At 35.2% G+C, this 13116-nt stretch overlaps 1 protein-coding gene across 6 annotated transcripts in view; it reads left to right on the forward strand.

The window, feature by feature from the left end:
* Window positions 1-13116, forward strand: part of STXBP5 (syntaxin binding protein 5) — a 170726-nt gene that overhangs the window by 24939 nt on the left and 132671 nt on the right. For all 6 annotated transcript variants that reach the window (XM_081795781.1, XM_060616860.3, XM_060616861.3 and 3 more), the window contains exons 3-4: window positions 1780-1861; window positions 5653-5753. In XM_081795781.1, coding sequence (XP_081651907.1) covers window positions 1780-1861; window positions 5653-5753 — 183 coding nt within the window. The remainder of the gene's footprint in view (window positions 1-1779; window positions 1862-5652; window positions 5754-13116) is intronic.

Consider the following 13116-nt stretch of genomic DNA (forward strand, 5'->3'; position numbering starts at 1 on the left):
AATAGAATTTGTATGATTTTTCATAATAGCTCACATTTTTCATTAACTTCTCATCTGATAATAAGAGAAGTTTTACTCCATGTAAAATGAGAATTTTAGAATATGCTGATTGGTGCCAGCAAGACTAATTTAGCTGGATGGATTAGAATTAGACTCACTCTGCTAGCTAAAAAGGCAGAGTCTGTGCTGTCATCCTGACAAAAGAAATGGATGAACAGAGATGTAGGTATTTCTTTCTTCGGCCAAACAGGTGTGATTTGGTACCGTGCCAGTAGAGCCATTGAAATCTAGCTTCCTGTAGATGCTTTTGGGCAATTGCTGTAGTGAAAATAGTACTATTAATACTGATGAGGATGATGGTGATGGTAAAAGTTGAAAGATGTTTAAAGAGTAGGGTAGTATAAGCTAAACATGCATGATTAGTCTATTAGTTTATGAAATATTAGAGCAATTAATTGCTGGCAATAAAATGAACAAAATCCCTGGAAAATAAATATCTCCTAGAAAAACTTCTAGAACTCAGAAGGAAAAGGTGCAGAGAAAATAAGAATTTAACTTTTAGTGTGATTATTTTTACTTAAGAACCCTAGGGGGCATGTATTAATAGAATATAGGAAATAGTCTATATACCTGAATAATGGCATTGTATAAAGAGAGCTACAGTTTTATTAAATCCCATCATATCTTGGTTTTAGATATAAATTTTTATTTTCAGTTAATATTTACTAACAATTTTATTAAATCCCATCATATCTTAGTTTTAGCTATAAATTTTTATTTTCAGTTAATATTTATTAACTAGTGAAAAGTAGATTAGCAGCATGTTAAAATGGCTAATTTCTTATTTCAAGTTTATGAAAATAAAAAGCATGTAACAATGTCTGGCACATAGTAAGTTGTATAAGTGTTTGGATTTTTTGTTTTGTTGTTAGCATACCTTAGTATTAAGAGTATAGACTCTGGAGCCAGAATGCTTATTCAGATCGCTCCTCTGCTGCTTTCTAGTCGTGTGACTTACAAGTTACTTGATTCCTCTGTGCTTCAGTTTCTTATTGTTCATAGGGGAGAAACTATATATTCTTCATAGATTATGAGGATTAAATGAGTTAATATATATGACATGTTTAGTATAATGCCTGACACAGAAAATGTGTGTTTATTTTTATTATCATGGGGAAATTAATAGAAGTTTGCATATTTTGTATTCAAGCCTGTTGTAAAAGATTGATATGTTCATTGGTAATATAACATGCCACAATTGCAAACATAGTTACGTGGTTATATTAACTTACACTATTGAAAAATAACACTATAGGTGTGAACAATGCCACTAAAAAGATTGGCTCCGAAAGCATTATTCTAAAATGACATGTCTCTGCTTTTCAGATTTGTTTGCTGTCTTGGGCAAAATTGGATGTTCTGCAGATCAACTATCTTTTCTCTTTTTATTTTAAGGGAAAGAAAAAAAAAATACCTGAGCCAGAGTAAAGTGTATTAAATATATTTTGTGTTCTGTATATTGTTGTTTTTGATAGTTCTTTTGTTTTCTAGAAAGAACAGCTACTTATTTCTTCTAGACCTATAATCTCTGAGACTTCTGATTATGAGCAGAAGCTAGCTGATTTGATTGATGTGTAATAAATGTAACTCTGAATCTCAATCTCAGTAAAGAGCCTGAATTGAATATCAGGTCACTGGAATGTTGGTCTATTATATAACTTAGCAATTGCTACAAAAAGCCCACGCATACTATAGACTCCTTAATGAAATTAATCACAGCTTTGGTCGTCCAGGAGTAGAATGTTATTGTCAACATGACAGTGGAGCTGCAGTAATCCAGCTTCAGTTCCTGATTAATGAGGTTAGTGAATTGCTTTAATCTGTCCTACTTATATATGAAATAGGGGCACATCTGGTCTTTCAGATTTCTTGCATGCATTCATATTTAAATATTTGTACAAAAGTGAATTTCTTAAAGATCAGAGCTAATAGCAGTTCACTTTATGGCATCATCATGGGAAGTTACATAAATAGTGTAAGATGTTTCTCAAGACAGTGTTGCAAATAGAATGGAATAAGGTGCTACATTTAAGTTTTAGTTCATGGATATTGAAAGTTATGTAACGTTAAAATCTGTATTAAAAAACTGTTTTTAGAGATTGAGTTTATTATAAACGACAAAATGTACTTCTCTAATAAATTGTTTGAAATATAACCAGGAAACGAAAATCCATTAGAAACTGGTTATTGTCCAAAATTCTTGTTTTGTCACTTACTGGTTCAAGTAATTGATGATGCCTTTCTTTTTGATGGAGTATAAAGTTAGGAAGGAGCTCAGGAAACAAATACTATTTTATCAGCAGTGTAGACAGCATGCTTGCAGGTTTTAAAAAAAGTTTTTGCCATGACATGGAGCTGGAGAGTATAATGCTAAGTGAAATAAGTCAGAGAAAGAGAAATAACATATGATTTCACTCATATGTGGAAGTTGAGAAACAAATGAGCAAAAGGAATAGAAAGAGACAAATCAAGAAACAGACTCTTAATTATAGAGAACAAAGTGATGGTTATCAGAGGGGAGAAGAGTGTGTAGGGATGGGGAACAGGTGATGGGCATTAAGGAGCACACTTGTCCTGATGAGCACCAGGTGAGGTATGGGAGTGTTGAATCACTATGTTGTACACCTAAAACTAATGTAACACTGTATGTTAACTAACTGGAATTTAAAAAAGAATAATAAAAAGTTAAAAAATTAAAAATATGAGCAACACTGAGAATGATGTTTATTGTATGCAGTGATGGGCAGGAAAAACTGGTCATAAGAAATTACTCCAGAAAAGTCTCTTCTATCTTCAGATGTGGTGATAGTCTGTGGACGTTCTTTTTGCCCTCATGTCCTTAGGTTCCGTGGAATAAATTCTTAAGTATATATGAGTGGAAAAAAACAATACTTGATACCTCTAACCTTATGTAAAATGTTTTTATTTATATCAGAATATTAATATGCAATTGTTTAGGCTTTTCAGGGTCAGAAGTGTAATTTAAAAACTTCAGTGTTCTGTGTAGAATTGTGTAATAGGTATTGTAAAATGTTAAAGTACAAAAGAAATCATAATATAGAAAGTTGTGGAACCCTGTTAGGAGGACTCAAGATTAGTTTCCTGTTTTTAAAACACTTTTGTTATGAAATAATTCTATTAGCAGTTAGTTTCAAAATAAAGAGGTCCTGTGTGTACTCCACCCAGCTTCCCCCAATAGTAACATTACGTATAACAGTAGTAAGATCTCAAACCAGCAAAATAACGTCCATATACTACTATTAGCTAGACTATAGACCTTATTTAGATTTCACCACCAGGTTTCTACATGCACTCGTGTGTGTGTGTGTGTGTGTGTGTGTGTGTGGTTCTGTGCAGTTTTATGACACATATAGGTTTGTGTAATGACCACCTTGAACAAGATACAGATCAGTTTCATCATCATAAAGAAATTCCCTAAGGCTACCCTTTTGTAATTGTGCCCCTTCCTGCTCTCAGTCCCTAATCCCTGGCAACCATTAACCTGTTCTCCATCTTTATACTTGTGTTAAGATTATTTCTTAAGGCTGTACATGAACCGGGGCACCTGGGTGGCTCAGTTTAGTGTCTTAATTTCGGCTCAGGTCATGATCTCACTGTGAGTTTGAGACCTGTGTCAGGCTCTGTGCAGACAGCACAAAGCCTGCTTGAGATTCTCTCTCTCCCTCTCTCTCTGCCCCTCCCCTGCTCACTTGCTTTCTCTCTCTCTCAAAATAAACATTAAAAAAAGAAGCTGTACATGAACCAATGTAAATAACATATTGCAGATTACCTATACACCTAAATTTTAGAAATCTTAAGTAGTTTATGTTGTCATTTGTATTACAGGGTTCTTTTTAATAGGAGTCATCATAGAGTTCTTGGATGTGACTTTTTATTTTACATGCTCGAATGTTACTTTTTGAGTACTTGAAGGTGATGTTACTGTTTTAAAAATGCTTTTCAAAATATGAATATTTAAATGAGGTTAGATAATGGAAATCTGATCATTGAGAGTAGGCATTTGCTTTTGTTTTTAGTAAACCATATATATAGGTAAAGGAGCCATCAGAGGAGGTAGTCAAGCTGTTATTGCCATTTTGGCTCTACATCTCTTGAGATTTCAAAACGGTGTGTACATCATGAGAGAGAAGTTGACATGCTGTGAAACTATGGTGGAAATAAGAATGAAGAGTACAGATCTTTGATACTCTGAATCCTTTGAGTTTCACTGCTTCAAAATGATGTATTTTTTATATATTTTTGTTTATCTTTTTTTTTTTTTTTTTTTTTTTTTATAGGGAGAGAGGGAGAAAGCGTGAGTGGGAGAGAGGAACAGAGGGAAAGAGAGAGAGAATCCTGAGCAATTCCGTGCCCAGTGTGGTATCTGACACAGGGCTTGATCCTACTACCCTGGGATCATGATCTGAGCTGAAATCAAGAGTCGGGTACTCACCCAGCTGAGCCACTAGGCATCCCTGCTTCAAAGTGATATTAGATAAGACGATGCTTTCTAGTGAAAGGGAGAGTATGTGGACTTTATTTCTGCTTACTGGTAGTCATGTAGCAGTAGGAATTACACAATAGAGTAGCCTCCATAGAATTGCGAAAGGGGAAAGGCCTTGGAGAGATGATTTAATGTAAATTTTGCCTTTAGAGCTATTTTAATCCTCTCTGATAAATGAGAAACTCTTAAGTTAAAAAAGGAGATTTTAAAATTTCTCATAATAACCTAAATGATTAGAACTGCAAATCCTTTTTGAAATTAACATAAATTCTTCATATTACATTTTTTAAAATTTATTCTGTCAGTAGAGATGAAAAGTATCTGACTCTTTTGAGGAAAACATGCGCATGTCTTAAGAAATCAGCCTCAGTCCAAAGATTCTTAATCCTGTTCACACATCAGAATCACCTCTGAAGACTTTTATAAATACACAGAGGTCCTTGCTCTGAAAATTCTGGTTTGTCAGGTCACGGGTGAGACTGAGCTTCCTGTGTGATTCTCACCTAGGACCAGAGATTTTCTTCTCCATGCTTAACAGGATTTAATACTATCAGATATTTTAACTTCTAAATTGGTTGATTGTTCAACCCTTTAAATATTGAAGTTAGAGTGTGCTAAATGGTATCTTTATTTTCTGTATCATTCTAGTAGTAGAATTAGGATCTAGGCATAGTACATTCAGAAGAATTTGTCTTAAGCCAAATAAAATATGAAGGTTCCTTCATATTGTATTTTTCTTTTACCCAAGGAAGATGTACGGTAGTGGTCAAGCCACCCAAATAGTCTGACCTCTAATTTTATATAGCTAGTTATCAAGCTTAATATCCAACTAGATTCTAGTATGCTTGTAGTGTATAAGATACGAAATTATACTTTACTGAAGTTAAAACATTTCTTACACATACATATACATGTAACACACCGTTTTACACCTGCTGTTTAGAATTTGGGTGAGGCAAATATTTCTCTAAACTAAACCTATTGGCAGAAAGTTTTGAAGTCTGGGAAGATTTTTTTGGCAGCTCTTTAGTAGCTTTAGTGTTTGCAAAATATATTCTGTGTAAAATGTATTACATTTTATTTTTAAGGGAGCTCTCGTGAGTGCCTTGGCTGATGACACCTTACATTTATGGAATTTACGTCAAAAGAGACCTGCCATTTTACATTCACTTAAATTTTGCAGAGAAAGGTAAGAATTCTTTGTTATCCTATATATGATATTTGTTATTCTATTTTGAAATGTTTTCTTTGAATTTTATTCTTTGATTTTATTTTTTTGTGATAGACTTTATGCACAATCTAAAAAATAATTCAAAAACTTCAAAGGATATACAATAAAAAGCAAGTTTCCTTCCTTTCCAGACCCATTTCCCTCTCCAGAGACACCACATAAATTTGTTTTGTGTCCTTCTAGAAATACTTAGTCTGTGCATGTAGGCAAAAATCTCTGTATATAGCTCCTTTTTTTTTTTTTTTTTTTTTTGCATAAAAGGGAAGGCATTATATATTCCTTCTATAATTTGTGTTCACTCAATAATATATCTGATTGTTAACTATTGGACACAGGCCAGCCTTCCTTTGTTATTTTCACAACAGCATGATATTCCATTGTATGGAAGTACCCTAATTTAGTCAGTCTTCATCAATGGACATTTATATCCTTTTCGGTCTGCTGTTCGTTTCCTCCGCTGTGTTGTGATGTTATGTTACATATATGTCTTCATCCATTTATTCAAGTCTATCTGTGAGGTAAATTCGTAGAAGTATAACAGTTTGGTTACAGAAATCTCGTATATGACTTGTGAGCTTTGTGCTGTGATTAGTAAGACCTTGTTTTTTACTTTCTTAATTCCGGTATAATGAACACACAGTGTTATGTTAGTTTTCAGTGTACAATATGGTGATTCAACACTTACATACATTGTTCAGTACTCATCATAAGTGTACTCTTAATCCTCTTTCACTTACTTTACCCATTCCCTCACCCACCCCCCCCTCTGGTAACCATCAGTTCTCTATAGTTAAGAGTCTGGTTTTTTGGTCTTTTGTTCATTTGTTTTGTTTCTCAAATTTAACATGTAAGTGAAATCATATGGTATTTGTCTTTCTCTGACTCATTTCACTTAGCATTATACCTTCTAGATCCATCCATGTCGTTGCAAGTGGCAAGATTTCATTCCTTTTTATGGCCCAGTAATATTCTACTGTATATTAGACCTTTTCCATCCTAATTTGATTAAACATTCTCCCATATTTTATTTTTTTTTAATTTGTAAAATTTATTTAGTTTGAGAGGAATAGAGAGAACATGTGTGAGTGGGGGAAAGGGAGAGACAGAATCCCAAGCAGGCTCCATGCTGTCAGTGCAGAGCCAACTTGGGGCTCAATTCCATGAACTGTGAGATCATGACATGAGCCAAAATCAAGAGTTGGATGCTTAACCGACTGAGCCACCCAGGAGCCCCTCCCATATTTTCTTATAATGCTCTTAAAGTTACATTTTTGTGCTAAATCTTTAATTCATCTAGAACTTACTTCAGCATGAAATAAGAGTAAAAAATATGGCCCCCCCATTGCTTATGAGATATATTTTTTGATGTATATATAAAAATGTGTGTGTGTGTGCACGCACTCCTAAGCAGGAGCAGATGTGAATATATACGTATATGTGCCAAAGTTAAGAAATCTGGGTCTATGTAGTATCTAAATGCAGTGAGGTTAGTGTCTTTAGGCCCTGTTTTCTGTGAAAGCCAGGCATCAGACTGCCCAGTGCATATCCAAGGATCAGACCATTCCTGCTTTGATAAATGTTGATCTGTTCAGGTTATATAAATAGGTCAATTTGTAAGTCTGGGTTTTTGCCCACGGTGGCCCTCCAAAGTAGGCAAGCTAAAAAGGCTGGTGAGAATATAGCAGTTCAGACTTCTTTAGCCAACACCAAGACCGTTTACACCGTGTGGTGTTCAGAGACCAGAGTTGGCCGGGATCAGTAGCAAAATTTGCTGTTGGGCTACATCTTGCTTGGGAAGATAGATCATCTTAGTAACTTGGAGTCATGGTTCTGCTTCTTCCAGGAGAGGGACAGAAGTGAAGGAGGAGTTAATGGAAGGAGGGAGGGTGACATAGGGCAGGAAAAGCAAACAGTTAAGGTTCAGTTCTTTTCTACCTGCTAGGAATAGGGCCAGGCTCAACTTGCCAGGCAGAATTCCGTAGTCTCCTTGCCACCTGGATCGCAGGGGGAGTCCTGCATCAACTTCAGATGCCATCAAGCAGGTAGAGATAGTGATAGACATCTTAGTGCTAGTGCCCATCTTGTCAGTCTCATAGCACCTGCTGGAAATGGAAGTATAGGTCTAGCAGAGTTGCTGTCTTCCTGGTGTGATTTTAACCCCCACCCCCCCGCCCCGAGGACATTGGACAATGTCTATAGACCTGTTTTGTCACAGTTAGAGGAGGGAGGGGTGAGCAGTGCTACTCGCTTCTAGTAGATAAAGGCCAGGGATGCTGCCAAATATCTTACAGTGACAAAGCAGTCAGTCCCTCATAACAAAGACTTTATCTGGTCCAAAATATCAAGAGTGTCAAAGTTAGGAAACTGGACTCTAGCACATCACAGTGATTTCATTTGGTCCATGTAGTGTTGTGATCTGCTACCCACTGGAAGGATGCTGGTGCTACCAGGATGTAGAATTCCAACAGAAGAATGCCTGTGAAACCTCAGTGCCAGTGGCCTGTCCATATTTCTCACCGGGACACAGGAATGTAGCAGTATGTGGTCCAAAATCACAAACATATACTGTGGGTTATTATGGTATATCTTCATGCAGAAAGGTCTGAAGTTCAACGGGTTGCAGAATAGTCACAGTCCTATGATGGTCAGGTATGAAGTAAGTCTCTTCAATAGTGCTTCCAGGGATGGTCTCCAAGAAATTCTGGTAAAAGTGGGTAAAGAATGGCGAGTTCGTCTATAAGGTGCCTGTAGGCACAATCTTGACAAACAGAAGGCACCTTTGTGTGAAGTACAAAAAAGGAACCTGTCTTCTTGGTGAATGCAGCCTCACAGAGTCCACCACTACCTTCCTGGGTTGGGTGCTATTATGCAGGGCATATTCTGCACAGTTATATGCGATGGTCCTAAAAGTTACAAATGAAATAAACTGATAGAGTTCCCGGTTTTGAGTTTTGTAATAGTCTTTACCCACCTGACCAGCAGAAATTAGTTGGTCCTGTTCAAAGTTCAACTTCCCCTTGGACTTCATTAGGGCAATACTTGTTCCTTGAATATCCCCTTAGCATGAGATCCTCTAGGATAGCTAGACTTGTATGGCAGCCATTGGACCTAAAATGTTAAGGAATGGGCTTGATGTCTCATGGATGAAGCTACTTCTATTCTCTCAAGGCTGAAGTTCAGATTTCTTCAAGGGGCGGGAAGGAGAGAGGTAGCAATTGGGAGGAGCCTCACTTTCTTCCGTACTTAGCTACAGATGGGGAGAGGAAGGCACAGTAGAGGTTTCCTCCAGCTCTAGGAACATACCCTTGGTGGCAAGACTTAGCTGCCCCTCAGCCTGAGCTCTCTTTCAGGACTGTAATCTGTACCTGGATGGAAACCTTCTGTTAGAGCACCTATCTCTAGGTAGGGGAAGAGACAAAATCTTGCCATGCCCTGCTAGTCCTTCCATCTCCCACATTTGTAGGAATCTATCCTTTTTTTTTTTTTTTTTTTTTTTTAATTACTTTACATTCAGTTTTTATATCTGTGTCCATCAGGATAGTCTGTCTGGGTTATGCTATAATCTTAATGACTCAAGTCTTAATGACTTAATACAACAACAATTTATTTTTGCTTATACTATACATCCTCTGTGGGTTTGCTGGAACTCTGTTCCTTTTCATTACCACTATTCCAGGACCTGGCTAAGGAACAGCCGGTCTTTACAACATTGCCAGTCACTATAGGAGGGAGAAAGAGACTGTGGTGACGCATGTGTTGGCTCTTAAAGTTTCTGCCTGGAAATGACACATCTCTTGCACTCTTATTTCATGGGCTGTGGGAATAAGTATCATGGCCATCTCTCATTTCACTCTCATCACCAACAATTTTAAAAAGCAGGAAATCTTGTGAATATTTTTAATGACTACCAGAGTGCTTATTTTTATTCTTGACATCAAAGTACAATAACGAGTCGCCTAGTTGGTTTTCTCCTTATTTCACAGTGGATTCGGCCAACTTAATAGTTAAATTACTCCATTTCATTTTTATGCCATTTACGTTTTTACTTTTGAGACTAGGAAAGGTAGAAAACTATGAAAATTTTTATTTAATTTAAATAACTTTTCATTTCATTACATTTGTTAAATAATGTAAACTTTTTATCATAATATTGTTTTATTTTTGTAAGTAAATTTTCTTAATGTAGTAGAAATTTGTGAATATAATGGAAACTATATGTAGTGATTTAAATTATATTTTTTCATAATATGGATTTTTCCAGTTTTGACTTAGAAATTGTGCTAGAATACATGTAAAATTGATTATCGCAACCATTTTTGAGTGTACAGTTCAGTAGTGTTAAGTACATTCACATCTTGTACAACTATGTAATGTGGGTATTTGGATAGAATTTCACTTTTTTGGTATTGAGGAAAATACCAAAAGAAATACCAAAAGAAAAAGAAATTGAGAGTCTCAAGTCTTAGTTTTAACTATATGAAATTGGGCAGATTACTTTATTGCTTTGTGTGTTGGTTTAATGATTTGCAGAAATTTTTCCTCTTTGATCCATGTAATTCTTTATCATTTCTCTTCTCTCATATGTTAAAACAACTTCCTCTTATCCCAATTTATTCTATAGGTAATTATAGAATGCCTATTATGTGCCAGCTTAATGCTAGCTGCTGAGTGTGCTTTGGTAAACAAGACAGACTTGGGCTTTGCCATTAGGATCTTGGTCAAAGTTAAGACAAGCTTAGCTTCCCAGATAGGCCTGTTAAAATGACATTTGTTCATAGTAAATAAATATGTATCTCAATTCCCGTAAATGATTTTGAGTTGGGGGATAACATAAACTTATAAATCTCCTCCTTGGTTAGCAACCTACGTATGCTGATTGTCAAGTTTAGTTCTTACCATACGTGGTTACTTAGCTTCAGATATGATTTTCTCTATCATTGAAAATCATTGTACCATACTGGTTAAGAGTTCAGACTTTGAGCCAAACTGCCTATGTAGAATCTTAGTGCATAGCTCAGTCACCTATTAACTGTATGAGTTTTGTGATCTGTAAAATGGATAATTATTGTCTCACAAAAGCCCCAAGGTGCATATTATAAAGTTAATACATATAAAATAAGTAATATGTACAAAGCATTTGGAACAGTGCCTTAGAAATCACCTATATAGTTGTTTTTTTTTTTAAAGGTATTGTATTTACTTAAAGTAATAATTTTGTAACTTGAAGTATCTGCATCAGCTGTACCAGAGATTTGACTTATTAGACAGTCTTTATAGAAACAACTAATTGACATTGGAAAATCCTTAGAGCCGATGATATTGGCTCTACATGGCTTTATACATGTAACAGAGAGATTCTTTGGCTTTGGTGGAAAATGAGAATTTGACAAGTAAAATTCTGTCTGGTAGGTTTTTTTGTTTTAATTAGAGTATGTTCCATTTAGCTTCTCTGTTTGTTTATTTATTTTAAGGAAGTTTAATTGGGAGGAGTTCATGGATTTATAAGCAACTATAACTATCTGTTCTGCTAGTTTTTTATCACCTTGAACATGACCAGTATTCTCAACCATGTTAGAGCAGTTAAAAATGTATGAAACATTTTAAGACTGAAGACTAAATTATAGATCTGGGATTTCCTCTTTAAAACCTTCTATTGTCTAATTATTATATCTCTAATAATTATCTCTAATAATTCTGTGTTGTTCATAAAACACTTTCACATAAATTTTATTTAGTCTCTGGGGTCAAGAAAAATTTCCCCAAGTGAAATTTCAAAGAGTAGAATTTTTCTCCATAAATATGTTAGACACCTGAATAGCTGAGTCTTTAATACTGAAATTAATGTATTTCTTTTAAGATATATTTCTTTTATTCTGACACATTTATATCTATTCATTTGTTATTAGATACAAGTACTGGTTTAGAGACTAAAAAAAGCATGCATGCATTCTAATGGTTAGGAAAATGCAATATTCTATGGAATACATTAGTAATAACAAATTTCATCCTAACAGTTATCAATGGTGCATCAGTGTCCAAAGTCCTTAAGAAAAGAAAATATTTCAGAGATGGAGTAATTTATTCAGATACTAGGACCTCAGTGGAGGAGTTGATGCCTGTAAGGTACTTCAGGAAGTGACTGCTGCTGTAGCATTAGATTTTCTTAGTAGCAAAAAATAAATCATTGTAGAAACAAAAACTGATTTATCCCATTATACTCTTAATTAAAATATTACTTAAATTTGTGCTTTGCATATTCATGAGGCTTATAATTTGCTCAGTATAAACATGAACAGGGCATAGCTGTAAAAGAATATTTGGCTAGCTACCAGCCCTTAAAATATCTGTACAGGTCGTCCAAAGATTTTGAATTAATTCACTGCACATACTGAATAAGAAAAAAAAAATAATCATAATATTGCAACACATTAGAAATCTAGAATTATAGTTTTTGTAGTAATTGTGTCATATTGGCAAAATATTTCTCTTTTAAGTAGCTTAATGAAAAGTGTACAAGCATTAGAAATAAGAGTGATTTTGTATGATGAAATTGAGGACTAGAACACAGTAATGGAATGGAATGCAGGCTGTTAGGAAGCCTGACAGAGGGTCTGCTATTCTGGACCTAATTCTAATCCAGGAAAGAGAATTGCTTGGAGTTCTGTGGAAGTGATGAGTCATCTCAGGGATTATTAGAGAACCATGTCCTGAGACAAAATTTTAAAAGAAAAAAGGAAACTGTCAGTGTTTATTTAGAGGGAAGATGATTGTGATTTGATGACCTTGAGACTGTAAAAGGAGAGATGGTCAGGAAGTGTTGGATAGCTTCCTAGAAGAAAATTACCCATAACTAAGAAATTCTGACAAGGAAGTTCGGAGAGACATCCAAAGAGACTGGTCTAGTTACATAAGGGCCTTATGTATTCATGTATAAAAAGATTGTATGGAAGGAGGGGGACACATAATCAAAGGTGAATATAAGAATAATTTATCTCTCTTAATGGGCGAAATGACCTAAGGCTTGTGAAAAATAATAAAGACAAAATAATGAATGAAAACAGTTTACTTTTTATGTTGAGGGCAAGAAAGCTAGGTAGATTAATGATTGGTACAGTCGGGGCATATATTATTCCTCCAACTGTATTCATGTAATACTGGCTCAGACAAATTATGTCTTAGACTGCTAAAAAAGGTTGGCTCCTGTGCCATTATTGATTGGCCTAGGAGGAATATAGAGTGGGAACAGTGCTTTAAATTTGGAAATGAAAAAAATACACTTTAGAAGGTGAATGATGTTCAGTTCAGCAAACATTGGGTGCAT

The sequence above is a fragment of the Panthera onca genome, chromosome B2, assembly GCF_046562875.1.
Source record: "Panthera onca isolate mPanOnc1 chromosome B2, mPanOnc1 haplotype 2, whole genome shotgun sequence".
Lineage (NCBI taxonomy): Eukaryota > Metazoa > Chordata > Mammalia > Carnivora > Felidae > Panthera > Panthera onca.